Source organism: Podarcis bocagei, assembly GCF_964188305.1.
Source record: "Podarcis bocagei genome assembly, chromosome: 3".
Lineage (NCBI taxonomy): Eukaryota > Metazoa > Chordata > Lepidosauria > Squamata > Lacertidae > Podarcis > Podarcis bocagei.
The window spans coordinates 29,154,161-29,173,752 of record NC_138127.1 but is presented as its reverse complement, the minus strand read 5'-3'; the positions used below and the strand labels follow the sequence as shown (position 1 = coordinate 29,173,752).

The following is a 19,592-nucleotide window of genomic DNA, read 5'->3' as shown; positions in this document are numbered from 1 at the left end:
TTTTAATTAGATCAGAGTGACAGCAACAAGAAAAACTAATGTAGTTCATTAAAGGACTTATTAAACATACTGGCATTTGAGGAAGACAACATATGCTCTGGGAACCATTTCCCTCCAATTAAAAGGAATCTCAAGTCACAAACAGAAAAAATGCATTTCCAGTGCAATAACAAAGAGTAATTGAAAGACAACCAGCGTCAAGGTGGGAAACTGTTTTATAAATAGTTGTCCAGGCCAGCTTGCTTTGGCTATCAAAGTCATGTGTAAATCAGCTACATCTGTATATATCCACACAGGATAGCACATAATAATGACTAGGAGTGAAGTGGGTATTTTCACTCAACACAAAAGAGTGCAACAGTGTTCTCAAAATATCATGGGAAATAATTAGAGCTCTGTTCCTCCCCTAGTCCCGACTACATCATGTGCTACGGAGGATGAAGGTGGACAAATGAAGAGGAAATTGTGCAGTGTTAATTGCTGTATGCACCACTGAAACATAAATGTCCAACTAGCCAAAACTAGCCAATAATAGCCACCTTTGAGGCACAGTATACCCGTCTACCCTCCATTATTTTCATGCAGAAACTATTTCTTAAGTGCAAGGTCATTCATAGCTGGCCAGTGACTTTTATGAGTCCAGAACTGTACAACAGATCAGGCATAGGGAATGCATTGAACAAGGGGTTGCTGGACCACAACTTCCATCATCCATGATCACCAGCCAGGCTAGCTGGGGTCAATGGAAGATGCGAGCTCAGTAACACCTGGAGAGCCACAAGATCCCCCCCTCTGCTTTAGATTTTGGCAATGCAAACAATTCCCAGGAAGCATTTCCTTTAAATATGGTAACCACAAAACAATTAGTGGGACTCTTGTGTGAAAAGGACACAGGTAGGTAACCTTTTGGCAAAGCATAATTTTAAAAAAGCCAGACATGCAACCATGCACTTTTAAAGTAGCTCTGACATGCCAGATGGCCAATCCAAATGGTACATGCAACTGTGTCGCAGAGAAGCTGAAGTTAACAGTTCTAACCTCCTTCTCTCTTTGCAATCTTCTAGGATCTTTTCTAGCCTTTCTCCTCTGTTTTTTCTTATCTTTTTCTTCCTTGACTTCTTTAACCAGGGCCACTTTTCCCTTGACTATTTCTGAGGTATGTGCTGTATGAACACTCATTGACCAATCAGAGATGGCATCAGGATTCCAATAAGGGCTTGCAGGATTAGCAGGGAGAAGGAAAGAGTTACTTCTTGGGGTTTCATACTCTACAGAGCTGGTCTCCACAGGCTGAAATTCATAATAATCCCATTCAAGGCCACTGGAGGTCATTCTTCAACTAATGATAAGGTCTTTTACAATATGTTAACGATCAACATCTGTAGAACATGAAGTCAGCATTTTAAATCCTCCACAACATTTTTAAGAGTTTCTTTATGCTATGCAACATTTGGCAGATGGAAAATTAATTGGGCAATTATGTATTTACTACATAGGATATAAAAACAATATAGTTATTGACTTTCACAGTTCACTGGAAAAAAACAGGATAAAGGACAGTCTTTTGAAAGCTGAGAATATTTGCAATCCAGGAGGCCGCAGAACTATGTTTCTAAGTCCACATTTGCAAGTTCTTTCTGGTGTACAACAACCACTGTTGTCTAGTTGCTGGAGTGTTGCTACCAGGACTGAGGAAACCCACCTTCAAATCCTCAACCAGCCATGAAACTTAATGGGTGATCTTGGGCCAATTACTACCTCTCAGGTAGCCTGCTTCAGAGGGTTGTTGTGATGATAAATTTGGGGATGGAAAATCTTGTACACCACCTTGAACTCCTTGAAGGAAAGGTGGAATATAAACGCATTCAATCAATAAAAGAGATACAAATATCTCAGGTGGGATGTAAAAGGATAAAAAAAAATCAACAGTGACCTTGAGTGAAATTCAACGTTAGCCATACCCAGAGCAGATCCACTGAAAAACTCAATGAACTTAAGTCAAGCTCTGAATACAACCTAGTTGGATACGACAATTGGATTTCATCTTTGCTATCCACTAGCTAGATGAAAGCTACAGGAAGAGAGAATATGATTACTTCATCAAATGAATATACCCGCTCTGTATAACTTGTACATAATGTGACTTTCAATAATAAAACCAATTTCGCCCCAGCTAGTAAAAGTTTGTTTGAGCGCAACAGTATTCATGCTGCACAGAGTTTATGAGAGTCAAATTCTGCCAAAAATATGAAAATAAAGGCTTTTTTCAATGTTTCTTTTTTAATCTTATGGCTGATCACAATATATTAGTTCAATGAATGGCAAAGAACTATCCACTAGGAGTACAAAAATAGAGTCATTTACATGCCATAAAGCATTTTGGTTCCGCTCAGAAATGTCCTGAGCGTTATAAATGCAAGCATTCTTGCCATGGTTTTCACACCTCTGAATAGCATGAATGATGTGATGGTGGGTGGTGGGAAGAGTTTCCAGCTCTAAGAAAAGTGGAACCGAAAAGAACAGCAGTGAAAAAGATGAGGAAGGTTCAGGGGTGGGAATTCAGCTCCCTCAAAGCACTAATTTCACATGGAAAGTTTGCAGATGTGAACATTCAGCACAGCTTAGCTCTGAGCTTCCTGGAGAAAGGAAAGGCCTGTGAAATCTAAAAACACTTGGTATCTGTCCAATATCATATTGAAAAACCTTTTACATCTCTGAAAGGCAACATCCACCCTTCATTTATGCTTAAAATTTGAAAAGTATCTGGCAAAACGATCCTTGCAGATTTTGAAAATATGCCCCAATGCACTCATCCACTGTCTTTGACCATCCCAGTTACATGCTGTCCTATAAAGCTTTAGGGAGCTTCCAGATAGGGGTTTATTGTGGAATTAATGCCTCTCCTGCATGCAGGGTTCTGTTGTTGTTTGAAGTAACCATACAACTTTGTCAGCATCAAAATGCCAACCTCCCCACAAAATAATAATAATAATAATAATAGTTCAGATTTACACTTTGCACGCCTGTTTCCAACGAACCGTTTGAAATATTAAGCTGCCATCTGGAAGTACCCTTAGTAAACAAAGCAAACATCTGTTTTGAAACAGAATCAGTCTCTAAAAGGAGACAACTTGTTGCAGTGTTATTTGGACTGCTAACGCAGAGACACAAGGGCTTTCCCTGGCGTAAGAATGGTTAGAACTACTCACATCATCCTGAAGATCCACATCACAGCCTGCTTTGAGCAAAATCTGGGCAACGCGGAGATGACCCTTATAAGCCGCAAGATGGAGAGGTGTCCTCCCATGCTGTAAAGCAGAAGGTAGCAATTGCTGAAAAAAATTCAAAGCCAGTTGCTGGTACGCAGCATGTTAGCAACCTTATACCAGAGACATTCCTATTAAATGAATATTGCAACACTACCAACTTACAAATGTATGGCCTCTCTTTGTATTCATGAACCTGCACTTCTCTCTAGGAGTATCAGATGCTCCTAATTTCCATTGTTCCACACCCACTTTCATTTCCCACTAGAATTCCATTTTAGGCCAGCAAACCAACTCACTCTAGAAGCAAACAACTATAAATGCTGGCATATATGGAAGAAACCAACCAATATTATTATGAAGAAGAAGAAGAAGAGGAGGAGGAGGAGGAAGAAGAGGAGGAGGAAGAGGAGGAGGATGGGTTTGATATCCCGCTTTATCACTACCAGAAGGAGTCTCAAAGCGGCTAACATTCTCCTTTCCTTTCCCTTCCTCCCCCACAACAAAGGTGAGGTGAGTGGGGCTGAGAGACTTCAAAGAAGTGTGACTGGCCCAAGGTCACCCAGCAGCTGCATGTGGAGGAGCGGAGACGCGAACGCAGTTCACCAGATTACGAGACTACCACTCTTAACCACTACACCACACTGGCACATTAAGCAATGTGAAGTCCATTTATTTCAATGGAAGGGATTTAAGCAGGTGCTTAACTGTACAACCGAAAGCAAAAGAACTTGAAGTGCAATCTGAAGCATGTCTACTCTGAAGTAAATTCCACAGAGTTCAATGGCACTTACACCCAGATAAACTGCAACTTTTAAAATTGATTAATTTTGCCCATATTATTTTATTGACTTTCTTTATCATTATCCTTTGGAGTGAGCACAGAAATCATTCATAGTGAACAGAAAGCTCTGTGAACATTGAAATGACTTAAAATCATCAATTTCATACAATGGAACCTCAGTTTTTGAACGTAATCTGTTCTAGAGGACCATTTGACTTCCAAAACGCTCGAAAACCGAGGATCAAAGGGTTGTCAGCAAGTTCAATGGAAAGAAATGAAAAATGCACATCGGAAGCTATTTGACTTCCGAGGCGCGTTCAAAAATGCAAGCATTCACTTCCGGGTTTTTGGTGTTCGGCTTCCGAAATCTTCGGCAGCCAAGACGTTTGAAAAATGAGGTTTGACTGTAAGAATATAGGATGAGTCCTGCTGGATCAGGCCAAAGACCCATCCAGTCCAGCATTCTAGTCTCACAGTGGCCAGCCAAATATATATAGAAACCAGAAGCCCACCCCTGTGTTATCTGTTGTTTTCAGAAAAGAATGAGTGTAGAAACAGGAAGCGCAGCTATCAAGATACACACTTTTTATTTAAATAAAACAAAAAGCCGACCAAGCAATCATAAAAACATAAACAAAAGGCAGGAAGACCTTTTAAAAAAAAACTATCAACAGAACTAAATTAAGCCAGGAAAGGCTGGGGGGGGGGGAGTCTGCATTGCACCAAAAATGCAACAAAACAGGCATCAGATGGACCTCTCTGTGGAAACAATTCCATAATTGGGGCACCACATGACAAACAATTTCGGATCATGAACTAATTGCAAAGTTAGTTGTTTCTTGTAATTAGGGATATACTAATCAGCAGACTAGCTAGTGGAACTAACCAAACGGAACTAAACATCCATGGAAGTGACAATCAAATAATATCCACCTGAACTCCAATTAAGTTTCACTGAATTATTGCTCAAAGTCCCCAAAATTATACTTTCTGGGGGGATAGGGGATATGTCCCTCTATCAACAAGGAGATAGCATTACACCAGAAAAAGAGAAAAAGCTAAGTAAAGCCACTGGTCTGCGCATCAGTGTCTCCTTTTCTGCCTCCACCGCTTTGGGTTGCCAGTTCTGCATTGCCAAAAAAGAAAACACCGCACCAAAAAAGAGAGGACATATCTTTGCATAAATCGTGCATATGCTTGCATATATATGTACCTAGATGCACATTTCGAAAGAATCACTAGAAAGATAATAAATGTCACTTTAGTGGGAAGAAGCTACCCAGAGGGAGTGTGCGTATCTGCTTAATCTGCTGCCTAGTTGCAACTTTAAGCCTGCTCTCCCTTCTTATAGTTCTTTAACTTGAAACCACACTTGGGTGGATTACTCTTTAAGAGAGAGTGGTCCTCTGTAGGACACATGGCCACCCTAATACAACCACCTTGGACAACAGAATTCCAACCAGCTCAACAGCCACTTACGGCGGCAGCATATACATCAGCCCCACAGCAAAGTTACACAGATCCCATAGAAAGATACATGTCTGGAGCTACATCATGGGCTGGGACTTGTGACAGCATCGTGATGCGGCCACCATCACCACTGATGATTGGTACCTTGCATGAGTATTATGGGGGCATAACATCATGGCTGGCAGGTGTTGGCAGAGTTGCCAAGAATACTTGTGGGAGTGGCTGTGTACTATGTTATCTCTTGCCTCTACAAGCACTGTTTTGCTTTTTACTTTGCTGCTGGGAGTGCATAGGATTGTTACATTACATAATACCATACTGGTATAAAGGCTGCCAGCAAAGTGAGATCATAATTGTGGTCAGCCCACAGCAGGGTTTTGTTCTTGTTTTCTGCTTGTCTGTTTTTTACTGTCCCTGGCTGATCTAACAACAACTTTGAGATATATTTAAAGAAAAAAAAAGCAAAACAAATCAGTCCTAAGGTTTGGTTGCCATTCTAGAGGTCATCATATGAAGACACAACTATGAGCAAAACAGATGTCCAGAATCCTCAGCTATGTCAGAAGACGGTGAATGGAACCAATACTTGAAATTAACAAATCATCACAATCTATCCATCCACTCTTCCCCTATCAGATATTAATGGTAAGAGTCCTGGAATTAAAGAGTAACAAGATGCTCTTGGAAAATGCAAGTGTGTCATTTAGTCAAAAGAATGCCTTGTCCAATGGGAGTCTTCGTCCTCCAGGACTCTGTTTCAGATGACTTGGTCTAGTAAGGATACCAAGGTGGGTCTTTTTAATGGCAACCTCTCTTACCTAGCTAAACATTTCTTTTGGAAGGCATTTGATCAAGTTTGTAACAGAATGCCATTTTAATCCCACTGTGATCTTATATATTTGGACTATTTCATTTAATTACATGGCCTACATGACTCCTGCCTTATAAAACAGAACGTTCTTCCAATATGCTTTCAAACAGCTTTATTCCTGTGCATTTTGGTTTCTTTATATTATAACTCAAACTGATTTACTTGGTGTCTGCAGCACAACTCACCCCACCCCTCATTTCAAAAAGTCTCAGGCAATGTGTGAATCTATAAAGTTCTTAAATTCCACAAACAGAAAGCTGTAGCTTTGATGGCCACATATACAAGTCTGATCTGATTCAAACAGGACCTTTTCAAAGGCTGTCATTAAAGTCAACAGCTGGTTGAAACCTTAGGAGTACATTTCCTTTTATTCTTCCCTGGAGAATAATATCCAGAACACTTGACACTACTTTCAGCTGACTACGTAGTAAGACGGTTCAAAGAATCCCTTGGCAATTTCTCTCTCTCTCTCTCTCTCTCTCACACACACACACACACACACCACAACCTGAACTGATGATAAATGATTCAGAGATGCAAAACATATGAATATGTAAATATGAATTCAAACAAGTTTAGCCCTGTAGTCAGTGTTGGCAATGTTTCACCCTATTAGGGCAAAAAAGGGGGACACGTTTGCTGACTTCTACTTTTAACTATGGATTGTTATGACGACTCTCATTTTACATACCCATGAAAAAGAGGACATGTCCTGGAAAAAGAGGACATGTGGCAACCCTTCCTTCATATGCTGTGGGTCCACAAACAGTGGATGCAGCAGGGTCTTCTATGACCATATGAACTTGCCATGCCAGAGTACATCATAGTCAGCAATAGTAATTCCCCAATAGTGCTTCCACACTTGATTGTGGGAGACGTATGTTACCAGAGCTGGCACAGCACTAACATTTGGCAACAAGTCAGCACATGGCAAGTGAACATGGTTTATACTTCGAAGCTTACTTCCAACCCAACTAACATAACTCTGTTTTGCTGGATTCTGATGTGGCATCACAGATATGCCTGTCTGTCATGGAATTTTCACAAGCACATTCTGAAAATTCAAAATGTTAGGCCTCGATCCTGCTTTCCACTTGTCCCGCAGCTTTCCCCTGGGAAATCCCACTCTTTACCACTGAATCAGAGCAAATGTCAATTGCGTTTTCCACTTTGCTCCAATTCAGTGGCAAAGAGAGAGTTTCCCCAGGGGAAAGCAGCAGGACAAGCAGGAAATCGCTCAGACCCATGGGTTCTAAGCACAGGACAAGCAGGAAGTGTGGAGGAGCCCTTAGGATTTTTAGGGAAGAAAGACCTGTGACAGAACGTACTTTTCAAAAAAATGTTTTTAAAAAACCCTTCCAAATGGATAGTGGAAATGTGAATTCTGAAGTTTGCAGGGTGGCTGGGTGTGAGGTGGCACACAGCCAGCAATCTGTAATAAGGAGGCGAGGCTGTTGGAGAAAAGGAAGTAAACAACATGGTGTTGTCTGCCTGTAGGGCCTAGAAAGAGATTTATACTCTGCCACTAGCCAAGGGACAAGATAGAGAGGTCTTATCTAGGTGACAAAAACACTTTAAGAAAAAGAAAATTGTTTATGGCAGGCAGATGGAACGAAAGTGGTGGACTTAACAGGTAGAAACAAAAGAAAGAGAAAAGAATAATCTACATAACTGGAATAATTTGATTTACTTCCTTGAAAGGTCTAAAGCCAAGCAAGTTCATACATATTCTAGGAATGTTGTATGGTTTTGGTTTTGCTTACTTGCTGTTGTGTCTTATGTATAACATAGCAAAGAGACTGGAGATCCTTTGCCTTGGGGTAAATTTCCACATATTGGGATGGCAATTAATTTTTCAATAAGATGGAACCCCCCCACACATATACATACATTTTTACAAATGCTATTGCACAGACACAACACACTGGGTGTGCAAGGTGTGTGCCCATCTATACAAAAATGTGAAGAATTACTTCTTACCATTATCTCTGTTAATTCACCCTAAGAGCCATTGCGCGCACACCAAGTACACACAGTTGATTTGATATATGCAACACCCTTTATCCTGCTGCTGCATAACATCACCGTATCCACCCCTTCTGCATGTCCTTTTCTAACTTCTTTTCCATGGCATTTACTTCTCCTCCACGTCCCTGCCAAAGCACACACTTCCAATCTCTAGCCAACACTTTGCTGAAACATGCATATCACTTAACACATTTGTGGAAAACATTTCCTCCTTGTGTCTTAAAGAACATGGTGGGGGTGCTTGGTGGTCCATTAAGGATGCATTACAGAGAGCTTCTGAGATACAGAGGTCAGTTTGGTGTTTCTCTTTCAGTTCAGTTAGTTATTTCTACCTCTGCCTCTATAAACCTGTCCTATTCCTTCAAGACATGGAGCATCTCCACCCAAACAATTGCCCCTAAACATTGGCATGGAAACAACCTATGCGATGAAGTAGCAGTGTGTATCAACCAGTGCTGAAGAAATAAGGAATGTTTTCTAATACAGTACATCAGAGCTTTCCAACCTTTTCATGTTGGTGACCCACTTTTTCGACATGCATCATTTCGTGACACAGGAATTCAGTTTTGCTAGCAAACTGGAGGTTAAACTAACCCCTTTCCAGCCCCGGGAGGAGTGCAGGGAGCCTTCGCTCAACACACAGTTTGGAAAGCTCTGCAGTACACGCTGAGCCTTTCTCTGTGTTACAGTAATACATGGAATAGCCACCATGAGAAGGCTAGTAAGCAGACACTATATGACCACTGCAATGTGTAGACTGGCCCTAATTCAGGAATAGTTCCAACAACGACAGTGTTAAGAGCAAGTTTGAACTTGCAGGCATTTAAAAAAAAAAATAGTTACTGGACTTTGTATACTTGAATTGTCTTTTTATTAAACATAACTTGTGCAGATACCTTGGCCTTCAGTCAAGAAAAAGGAAAACAGGAACCTCTTTCAATTCCAGCAAGCTGAAACAACTACCTAGTATATTATTAGACCGTGAAAGACCACGTTAATTCATGTGTTGCTGCTTCAAGTAAACAAGAATTCAAAAATGCTGTTTTCTTCCTTTCTGTTTAAGGAGTTCTGTGTGTACTAGCCTGAATTCAGAATGATTTGAATACCTCCATAACTGTTCCAGTGTTTCCTCAGGGGTCTATTTTCATTATCTTTAGCCAGTGTGCTTTTTTTAAAAAAAAGATGATAAGAGTTTATTCTAAAATCTCTTCAAATATTGGAAGTCATATGCCCTCATGAACATTCACCCTCTACAGATGGTCAGAAATAATGTGTGAGGGCTCAAAGTGAAGAGGGGGACAGAGGTGCATTTGATGACTCCACCCTCAGAGTCCCTCCCATGTGCCCACTCCTCCCTCTACCTTCCTGCACTGAGCCACCAGTGGCACAAAAAATGGGCACTTTCAGGCACTGCAGTACATTGTAATCGTATTCATTGCTTCAGATGGGAGACATTTCTGTTACAGGATTTATCTTACCAGTTAAGATTGGACCCTGTCATTTCTGAACTCTGAGCTGTCTCCAGCCCTTAAAATTAATGTGGGTTGAAAATGAACATTAGCAGCCTGTCAGTGAAATAATCTCAGAACATTTTTTTCCACCTGCAAGTTTCCAAGATAACATGTCAGATGATGCTTCCAATGTTCTGGACGGATAGAGTGAAAGGGGCCGCCTTGGAACTGAAGAACTAAAGAAGGAAATACTACTGGGGAAGAAGAAATGTAGCTTAGGCTTACTGCAAAGGGATGGATGAATATAAAAGAGTGGTTCAGTTAGGGAAAGACATTAGAACTGAACTGAGCTACAGTTGTGCCTAGCACAGATTTTTAGGGCTTGCACACAGTGCTATATATTCATTCTAACCCCATTCCACTGAAAGAGATTCTTCCATACCGCACTGATATTCTCCCTGTTTAGAAGTGCAGAACTATTGCAGGAGTGGGACCTCACATTCCAATGCTAAGGTAATGTATATTCCTGCTATAAGCAACTGCAGCTGCATCTACAGTAGAATATGTGTCTGTAATTTTCCTTTGGGCATTCCTATAAAGATAGGTGAAACCCTGTCCCAAATGGGAATTGGGAGAATGACTGCACTACACCTATGTAGCTACCAAATTTATAGCTCAAAGCTTTCTAAAATTATGCCACCTCTGAAGCAAGTCTAAAATTTAAGGCATAAATCACTCAAAGTTAAGCATTACAATATCCCATCTATTTCAACGGGAAACCTAAATGCATGCTTCAGTCTCACCCATGAGGCTCTTTCTGTATGCTCATGACATTTTTCTGTTCAATTTGGCTTGTGCCCGCAAGAACCATCACAATCAACTCTCACCGGGAATTGCACAAAACTCCAACCATTCTAGGAGCGTAGATTTGACAAGTGCACTTGTCTTCCTTGCTATTTATGTGGAACTGGCAGGTGCACGGTCCATTCTTCTAAGGACTCACTGACCAGCTACTTATATTTGATAGGCTAGTAGTTCCAGATGAATAGCCCTCTCTTCCACCAGAATGATGCTCAGCTGTTTGGGGCACCTTCGAGTCACAGACTGGTGAACAGACTGTCAGCATCCTGGGGGGTCCATCCCCACAACCTTTTACAGGGTTCAGGAATACACACTGTCTATAGGCTGGTAGCACAGACTGAAATCCAGTACTTCCTGGAGAAGTACATTCCTCCCTAGGAGAGCAACTGGAATCTTAGCCCCATGTTAGGACTACCAGACATATTGAAGTTCTTGGTGCTTCCCAGGTGAAACAAATCTCTCTCCTACCTATGTGTTAGGAAAGTGAGGGGAGCGGTAAGAGAGGTGAGGTCAGTTGCCAAGAAGCCTGGAATGTTGTGCAAATTGGCTGCCCCATATACATTTTCAGTATATGGGAGGCACCTGAGGAAGGCCACCTCCACCTCCTGGTCACCACCACTTCAAGTATCTCTGGTGCCATCCTTGACCCGAATGACCACTCTCTGGGGGAAGGGTCCTTGTGGCCACACCTACCATTAAAGACCTGCAACTTTCATTCCACTCATGTTGAACAGCAGCATGTGTTTAAACCGCTGGCCTCTGGAAGAATGGAATAAAAGCAACAAAGGAGAAGCACCCTATTCCCAACTTCTTGGATCCAGGCTAGGACAACACAAAATGCAAAGACTCCCACCCTCCTTCCATGTGGAGAAATGTATATTTTTGTCATTTTCCCATTTGTAAACATATATGGTTGGAAAACAGTTTTGTTTCGAACAAGATTTTGGTGAAATTTGGAAGCTGGATTCAAAAATGCTAGATCAAAGTTTTCAAACCCTGTATCTCACCCACCCCTTCCAAACCTTAATTCTGAAAAATCAGTAGGATTACACAGTATACTAGAAGCATTTACTATGTTCCCAGCCATTAGGGGATGAAAATTTTACTCACAGTCCTCTTCCCTAAAATATATTATTTACAGCTGGAGTAACATTCCCCAAGACAAACAGGATGCTCTCTGCCCTTTTAAAGCAGAGGAGGTGTTGTTTTTTCCAGGCAGCCCCAGATAACTTCATTTTGATTTCTCCCCCTACAACCATTAATTTTGCCACTGCAAAATGCAGTGTGCACTTTTGAGAAAAATATAGAAGTGGATTCACTGTTCAACTCTGCACATTTATGATGCTCTAGGCTTCTTTCCCTTGGAGAAGGAAGAACAGCAGAAAAAGAAGGAAAATTATTTCACATCTAAATGGTGTCTCATTTAAATGCAACTGGCCCAAGTTGGGGGGGGGGAATCAAATACTTTCGTCCGCACCACTTCCTCGAACAATTAGATTTTCAAAGCCAAAAGAACATTTATCAGAAAGAATGAATGGCTTGGGGAGTGAGGTTAGTTCTCCATGAATTTGTAAGGAGTTTTTCTCTTGTTACCTTGGTAACGGCTACCTTGGCACCCTTGTTGATAAGCTGCACAACATTATCCAGTTGCCCTTTGTATGCAGCTATGAGAAGGCGTTCTGAAAGCACGGCGACCACATCCTGCTGGCTCATGAATTAGGAGAGAATGGATTTCAGGACAAGCTGTGGGCAAGCTCCTCCAGTCCAAAACAAAAGCTTCACATCAGTCCAACTGCAGTGCACAGAGGGACCCCAGTTTGGTGGAAGATTGGATCCGTTGCTATGCCATCTTCTGCATCTGTGTAAAGGGGGAGGGAGAGGGGAAGAGACACAAAACACACTCTCAGTCACATCATGGAAAACAAAACAGCAGCAATTACTCCTTTAAAAATTATTTGAAAAGCAGCAGGAGGAGTGGCAAACAATACCTGGAAGACTGAAAAAGCTAGAATGGTTGGATTCCTACATGCAACACAGAGGATCTGAGAAAGATATACTTTCGGAACATCCTTCTGCCGTCCATTTGTTTAACAGGAATATCAGTAGTTACAGTGCGTAAATGGCACTATATTTCTAACTCCACACCGCAGCGAATGCATGAAACCTGAGGGGAGAGGATGCGCTGCTCGGAAACCATCCTGCCTTCTCTTGTCGCTCCAGGATGTTCATTTGTAAGCCTGCTTACAAATGAACCCCTCCACAGCCTTTCCATTAATGGACAGAATCACGGCACCTCCTCCCTTACTGGTGTACTCACTTTCACAGAGTACAACCTCCGGCGTGTGTAGGTATCAATCCATTATCTATGTCTAAATGTCTTCCAGCAGGAGTCTCGTGATTGTTAAGAATATTGTAAAACTGACTCGCTCGTGATTTCAATCAGCACTGCACTCTCAGGATCTGTTGCCAGAGATTATTCTTTGGGAATGGCACCCAAAGAGCAAAAGTATCCCCAATAATATGCAGGCTTTATGGCTATTTTGCTGTGATAACAACAATACTTTAATTATTTACACCCCACCCATCTGGCTGGGTTTCCCCAGCCACTCTGGGCGGCTTAACAACATCTCCAAAAACATAATAAATACATCATTCCTTAAAAACTTCCCTAAATAGGGCTGCCTTCAGATGTCTTCTAAAAGTCAGATAGTTGAATAATAACAATTTTATCACTTATACCCCGCTCATCTGGTTGGGTTTCCCCAGCCACTCTAAAAACATAACAACGTATCTAAAAACATGTGTGAGGGAGGTGGTGGTGGGTTGTTGTTGTTGTTGTTATTTGTCCTAAATGTATTTACAGATATAACTACGTTTTAATTATCAGGGCAGATAAAATAATGAAGAGATTAGTACACTTTTCTTTTCTGTCCACACAACACTTGACAAAATGGATTACTCATTTTGCCATGGGAAACACAAAGAAGCTTTATGAAAGAAATGCCACAGCTCAGGGGTAGAGCATGTGCTTTCCGTGCAGAAGGTCCTGGGTTCAAATCCCTGGCATCTGTCTCCTGCCTGAAACCCTGGAGAACTGCTGCCAGTGAATGCAGACAAAACTCAGCTAGAAGAAACAACAGTCTGATTCAGTTTAAGGCAGTGTCAGGGACTGAAAGGGCTCTGAAGAGTGTGTGGCAGAGGCAGCTGACCAGGAGAGGGGACCATTGGTACTTAAATATCATAAATTTCCCTTGGAACAAGTGAGGCAGGACATTTATATACTATAATATGTCTTGTAAACATATATAATTAAACTTTCATCACACATTTAACACATGAAAAACTCTCTAGCAACACTCCCCAAGACTTGTAGAGAGGTGGAAGCTTATTTAACAGAATCTCTCAGTATTCCAACTTTACTAATGGCTAATATCTCAAAGCCTGATTTTATATTTTTCGGCAACTCAGCCCGGATTATTGCACCAATAATTTTCGTTGAGGCATCACTAGAATCTTTTTCATTCCATACAGTGATTTAGAGGTCCTGTCTTCCTCTTTTGCTGACTGGATCCTTTACCATCCTTTCAATCTTGCTTATTGTGGATTATACTAACTCGGCAGAACAGCATCTCTTTAAAAACTGTTTGAGGTCTCTCAGTATTTGGATGGCTGTCCACCACAACCATTGCAACAGCAAGTGATGTAATGTGGGGAGGGGGACCTTGCCTTACTTTCATCTAAGCTTTCTGTTATGACAAAACAACAGCCTTGCCTCTATCTCTCTCAAGTAAGAAAAATTCTGACACCTGTTACCCCACCCCCAAAAAAAGAAAACTAAAAGGAAAAGGGGAAGAGAGAGACTACGCTACAACAGCAAGGAAAAAGTTAATCCTGTATGGTCTCAGGCTCCATCCACACTACAGCACATTTAAAGCACATCCATCCCAAGAACTGTTGATCATGAAGGGTGCCAGGAATTGCAGCTCTGTAGGGGCTAAACTAGTTCCCAGGATTTGGGGTGGCGTGGGAGGTGTCCTCAGCTTCTTGTCTAACCTATAGATTGGTAAGAAACAAACTTTAATCTTTCAAATAAATACAAATAAGTGTGTGGATCAAAAAGGATAAACCACTCACTCTTGACCAGGAAGTCTTTACCCTTGTCCTATGTCTGAGATTCCAAATCATCTAGCTAGTAGTCATTGCTTTAGCAGGGAGGCCATCATAATGCCTCTCAAGAGTCATGCTGAAACCTCTGGTTAACATCCGTTGATGCTAATTTAGTCTCAAATGGGAACAGGTGCTTAGTGCTGCAGTAAAGCAATAATAAAAGCTTTGCTGCCAATTGGTTTTCAGCCCCAATTCAGGTTTGACCTATAAAGCCTTATGTGACTCAGGACTACAATACCTCTGGGACCGCCTCTTCCAGTATGAACCAGCCAGGACCCTGCAATCATCTTATTTGCAATCATGCAATCATGAGATGTCTGGAAGGTGGCAACACGAGAACAGGTATTTTCTGTGGTGGCTCCCTATTTGTGGAATGCTCTCCCCAGGGAGGCTTGCCTGACACCTTCCTTCCTTATCTTCAGGCACCAGGCAAAAACATTCCTCTTCAACCAGGCCTTCAGCTTTCAGCTGTTAATTCCATCTACGGCCTTTCATCATCACCATTATCATCGTCTGCGGCCTTTCCATAGTAAAACCAGGCTCAAGGGGGCTTACAAGCTGAAAATATTTACATAATTACAAAAGTAGTCTTAAACTATAAATAGAACACATCAAAAAAGATCACGATCAAATTGAAGTTTCAGCATTAATCATAAGATCCAAAAATAATGTAACACAAAATTAATATCAGTAACAGCAACAACAAAAACCCAACAACCCCCTGTTTGTTTGTTTGTTTGTTTGTTTATTATTATTTTCTATACTCCCACCTTTATCAATATGAAATGACATGAGAAGATCTTAACACTGTGTGTGTGTTCAAATTCCAAGTTCCTTAATGGCACAAGTGCTCTTGAAATAAGCTAAAACCTGTGGCAAAAAAGGAAGAAAGCCCATCCTCACCCCACCCTGCAGAAAAGAGAATCTGCCAGCTAGGAGGACAGAGATTTAGAAGTGAAAATCACTCTTCCTAATGCTGCTTATGAGAAGATATGAGAGAAAGCAAAAAGGATAGTTTGACTGACAAAAAGAATTAGTATTTCAGACCCACAGCAATGAGGCAATGATGTAATCAGCTTCCAGATAATGGAATCCAAGAATATCCCTCAATGACTCATTCACTGCTGCATCGACAGTTAACAGGAGGGGAAAAGGCATCTCAAAGCAACAAGGATGGGTGGCTTTGAGATAAGGTTAGCAATGTCCAGGTTTTAGCACTTTTCAACACTGAATGTATACCACGAGTCAGTTCCAAGTTGAACTTTATTTAAGGAGAGATTGTATGTGCCGACTAGACTGGGAATTGGGGAAATCATGGGTGAAGCTCTGCTGCATTGAGGAATCATGAACGCCCCTTCTAAAACAAAACAAGCTACAAAAATGTATGGAGATGGATAGTTAAACCTTGTGCACCCACACATGTGTCATGTTGTTACTCTGCATGCTGGCCAAACTGGACCAAACTACAACAATGCAAAGAAAACTGCAACAAGATCTCACAATGTACTTTTCTTTGTCTTCCAGAATGCACTAGGGGCATGGCTCCGGGGAAGGAAAGGTTAAACTCTTTCCCACAGTTTATATTAGCTGCAGAGTGAGCAGAGCAATGGTACCCAATACCCACATTGCAGCTGTCTCCCCCCCCCCCGAATAATAGCAATTCATTAAGTTTAAAGTCATGAAATTGGTGTGATGGGGAAAGTCAACTAAAACCTCCCATCCCAGAAAAAGACTGGCCCAATCCAATTTGGAGGACCATGTAGCTGCTTTTGATCACAGTGGTACATATGCTTCAGGTTACACACTCCGCTAACCCAGAAATAGTGCTTCAGGTTAAGAAGTTTACTTCAGGATGAGAACAGAAATCATGCTCCGGCGGCATGGCAGAAGTGGGAGGCCCCATTAGCTAAAGTGGTGCTTCAGGTTAAGAACAGTTTCTGGTTAAGAACGGACCTCCGGAACAAATTAAGTACTTAACCTGAGGTACCACTGTATTAAAAAAAGACTCGCCGTGACACTTCTTTTCAGCTCTCGTTTGCCCTTGCACTGTGCCTTTCTCCCTGCTGCCATTGTCCATACAAAAAAGTGACCCCCATACTAAGCAATTTTCATTTTGCATGTTGCTTTTGCTTTTCAGTAAGATTCCCCCTGGTTTCCCCGATTCTGATTTTCTATTTAAAAGTAGACAGAAAGGGTACTTGTGAAATTGACATTGGCCTCTCTTGCTGCTTCTGACCTGTTTGTATGTTCTGTAAAAAGCATGAATGCCAGGCTCATGTTCCCAACCAATGTCCAATCTTGCCATCATATCTGGAGCCAACCATGTTGTTTACTTAAGACTCGGCATAAGTTCAGGTAGTAGCAAGAACACAAACGAAAGTAATGGAGCGTCAGGTAAAGGACAGCAGCAAAAGAAGATGGGTGAAGTGAATGAAATCCTAATGGGAAAATGCATAGGATTGGTGGACATATCGAAGGCTGACGTGGGGTGAATATCTGAACAAGGCGGGAAAACATGTGGGGGTACATAAGCTTGGTGAGTTACAAGAGCCTTTATAGGATTGGAGGAACGAACTAGGAATGCCAAATATTGGTTGGCAATATTCACACTTCATGAACGTTAACCATGAAAATGTGCCAGCGTGGGAAACAGAAAAGCAGTTTTGGTTAACTATGATGTGCAATATCAGTTGCAGAAATGGAAGAAATGTTGAAGCTTCACTTTATGTTATGTTTAAGTATGTTGAGTCCGCTCTACCATGTTAAAGATGGAGTAGATTAATCATGGGATTCTGTTCCTTCACAATTCCTGGACTGCTGCAGGGAGAACCGGGCAGGATGAACCTAATAAAGAAGGGCTAGGTTGGAGGTCTTTCAGGACCAAGGTGATGTGTACCTCTTATATCAAGGGTCAGCCTCAGGCTTGAGGGTCAAATACAGCCCTCTAGCCAGTTCCTGGGCCCCAAGCCACACCCCACAATGCCCATGTCTCATACCCTTCCTGGGTGCTTTTATCTGGCTGGAATCTGTCCCCGGACTTTTTCTTTGCCTAAACAGAGGATGAGCAGTTGTGGGTGCGTGCAGAAACTCCCGACTTTTACATGGCTAGAATGTACAAAAGAATGAAATCCATTGCTCTGCAAACTTTTGCCTCTGGTTCCACTTGGTTTTTGCCTTAGACCCTACCCACCACTGGTGTGCGCCCCACCTACCCCTGAAGGTTGCCCATGAGGAAATGGAATCCTCCAGCTGAAAAAATGTCCCCCACACCTATTTTACAGTAAACAGTACTTGGTCACATCTGATAAATGCCATTTCGCTCATGAAAATTATGCAAGGTCAATATATACAAAAAGTGAGAACATTAAGGACACGGTCTTAGTTGTGCTTTTAATGAATTTTGCTCTTAACGTTATGCGAAAATCAATCATTATGGTCTAAGGCAAGCAGTGCTGCCAAGAAAATCATAAATACATTTTATAACTTTCTATTTGTGGCCTAATTTTTCAATTTCCCAGCCAGCCTGGAAAGGGTTTCATTTGAAACAGGACACTCTGTTTCTAACAGAACGTCATGACACACTATACAAGATCAGCTGACCAGTGGAGTAATTGAATTCTGCTTCTTTAAAAATAGAAACACAACGCACTCAAATAGTTCATTTAATCTCCAGCAGTTGTTAAATAATTCATTATTTTCGAAACAGATTTTTAAAAAGCACATCTTTATAGACTAGGATCCAAAGGATCACACATGTCAAAGACAGAAGCAGGAACAGAGGGTGGGGGTACTTTTTTCAGACCACGGGACGTGACACCATCTGCTACAGCATCCGCGTAACTGATGGACTTTCCTTGCTAGGGTGACCCAAAGGAAAAGAGGACATGGGCTCTGTTCCTTCCAGCAGCACATAAGAGAATGAATTCCAGCAGGGTTAGAAAAAGGAACAGGAGAGCAGAGTGTCTCTAGTAATCAATTTGCATTCCTGGGCAGAACTCTTAGAAACATAATGCCATGATTCATTTATGGAAAAGGAAATTTCAAAGTATGGTTTTGCATCTGTTTGCTTTCCCAACACAAGCCAACAATCTTTCTGCTAATGGCACTTCTTCTTTTGCATGAGAATGATTCTCCTTTTTATCCCGTAGCTGGCTTACAGTTCAGGGAGGGTTGTAGCTGCCACAAAACACAGACTACTTGTTCGCACAACAACCCAAATTATGACTTGCTAGGACCATACAACGTGTGGGTTACCCACAGAGGAGCTTCTAGGTCTTTTTACTCTCATGCCTTGTTTTATATTTGCTCCTTTGTCCAAAAGGAAAGGACTCAAATAATGCTTAAGGAGATAATGCTTATTCCAGTCACATTTTCAGCATGTATTTATTTCTGCCTCTTTTCTCTCCCTCCTCCCATCTCCTCAACTCAAACTTATTAAACACCAAATCATAATCAATCATTTTAAGGGTTTTTTCTACAATCAAGCAGTAAATAGATTTTATGAAATAAATAATTAACAGACTACAACGCCATGCTAAGGTGTGGATTAGGACACCATCCGAACTGGGCTTCTGCTTTTCTGCTCTCTAACCATGAGCTATAGCTATGGTTTGTTCTTCAAAGTAGCTCATAAATTAGCAAAGAGAGAGCTTAGCCATGGGCCAGTGTTTGGATTACACGCTAAGCCAAACCTT

At 41.5% G+C, this 19,592-nt stretch overlaps 1 protein-coding gene across 12 annotated transcripts in view; it reads right to left on the bottom strand.

Annotated features, from left to right (window-relative positions):
• The window catches only part of ANKRD6 (ankyrin repeat domain 6), a 66,198-nt gene that overhangs the window by 20,057 nt on the left and 26,549 nt on the right, over nt 1-19,592 (bottom strand). For 4 of the 12 annotated variants that reach the window (XM_081186552.1, XM_081186560.1, XM_081186557.1 and 1 more), the window contains exons 2-4: nt 12,325-12,589; nt 3,210-3,332; nt 1,039-1,290 (exon numbers count right to left, since the gene is read on the bottom strand). In XM_081186552.1, coding sequence (XP_081042678.1) covers nt 1,039-1,290; nt 3,210-3,332; nt 12,325-12,444 — 495 coding nt within the window. In that variant the 5' untranslated portion in view covers nt 12,445-12,589. Of the gene's footprint in view, nt 1-1,038; nt 1,380-3,209; nt 3,333-12,324; nt 12,590-12,719; nt 13,039-19,592 lie in introns of those variants that run through there. The other 8 variants (XM_081186556.1, XM_081186559.1, XM_081186562.1 and 5 more) reach the window with 8 other exon arrangements.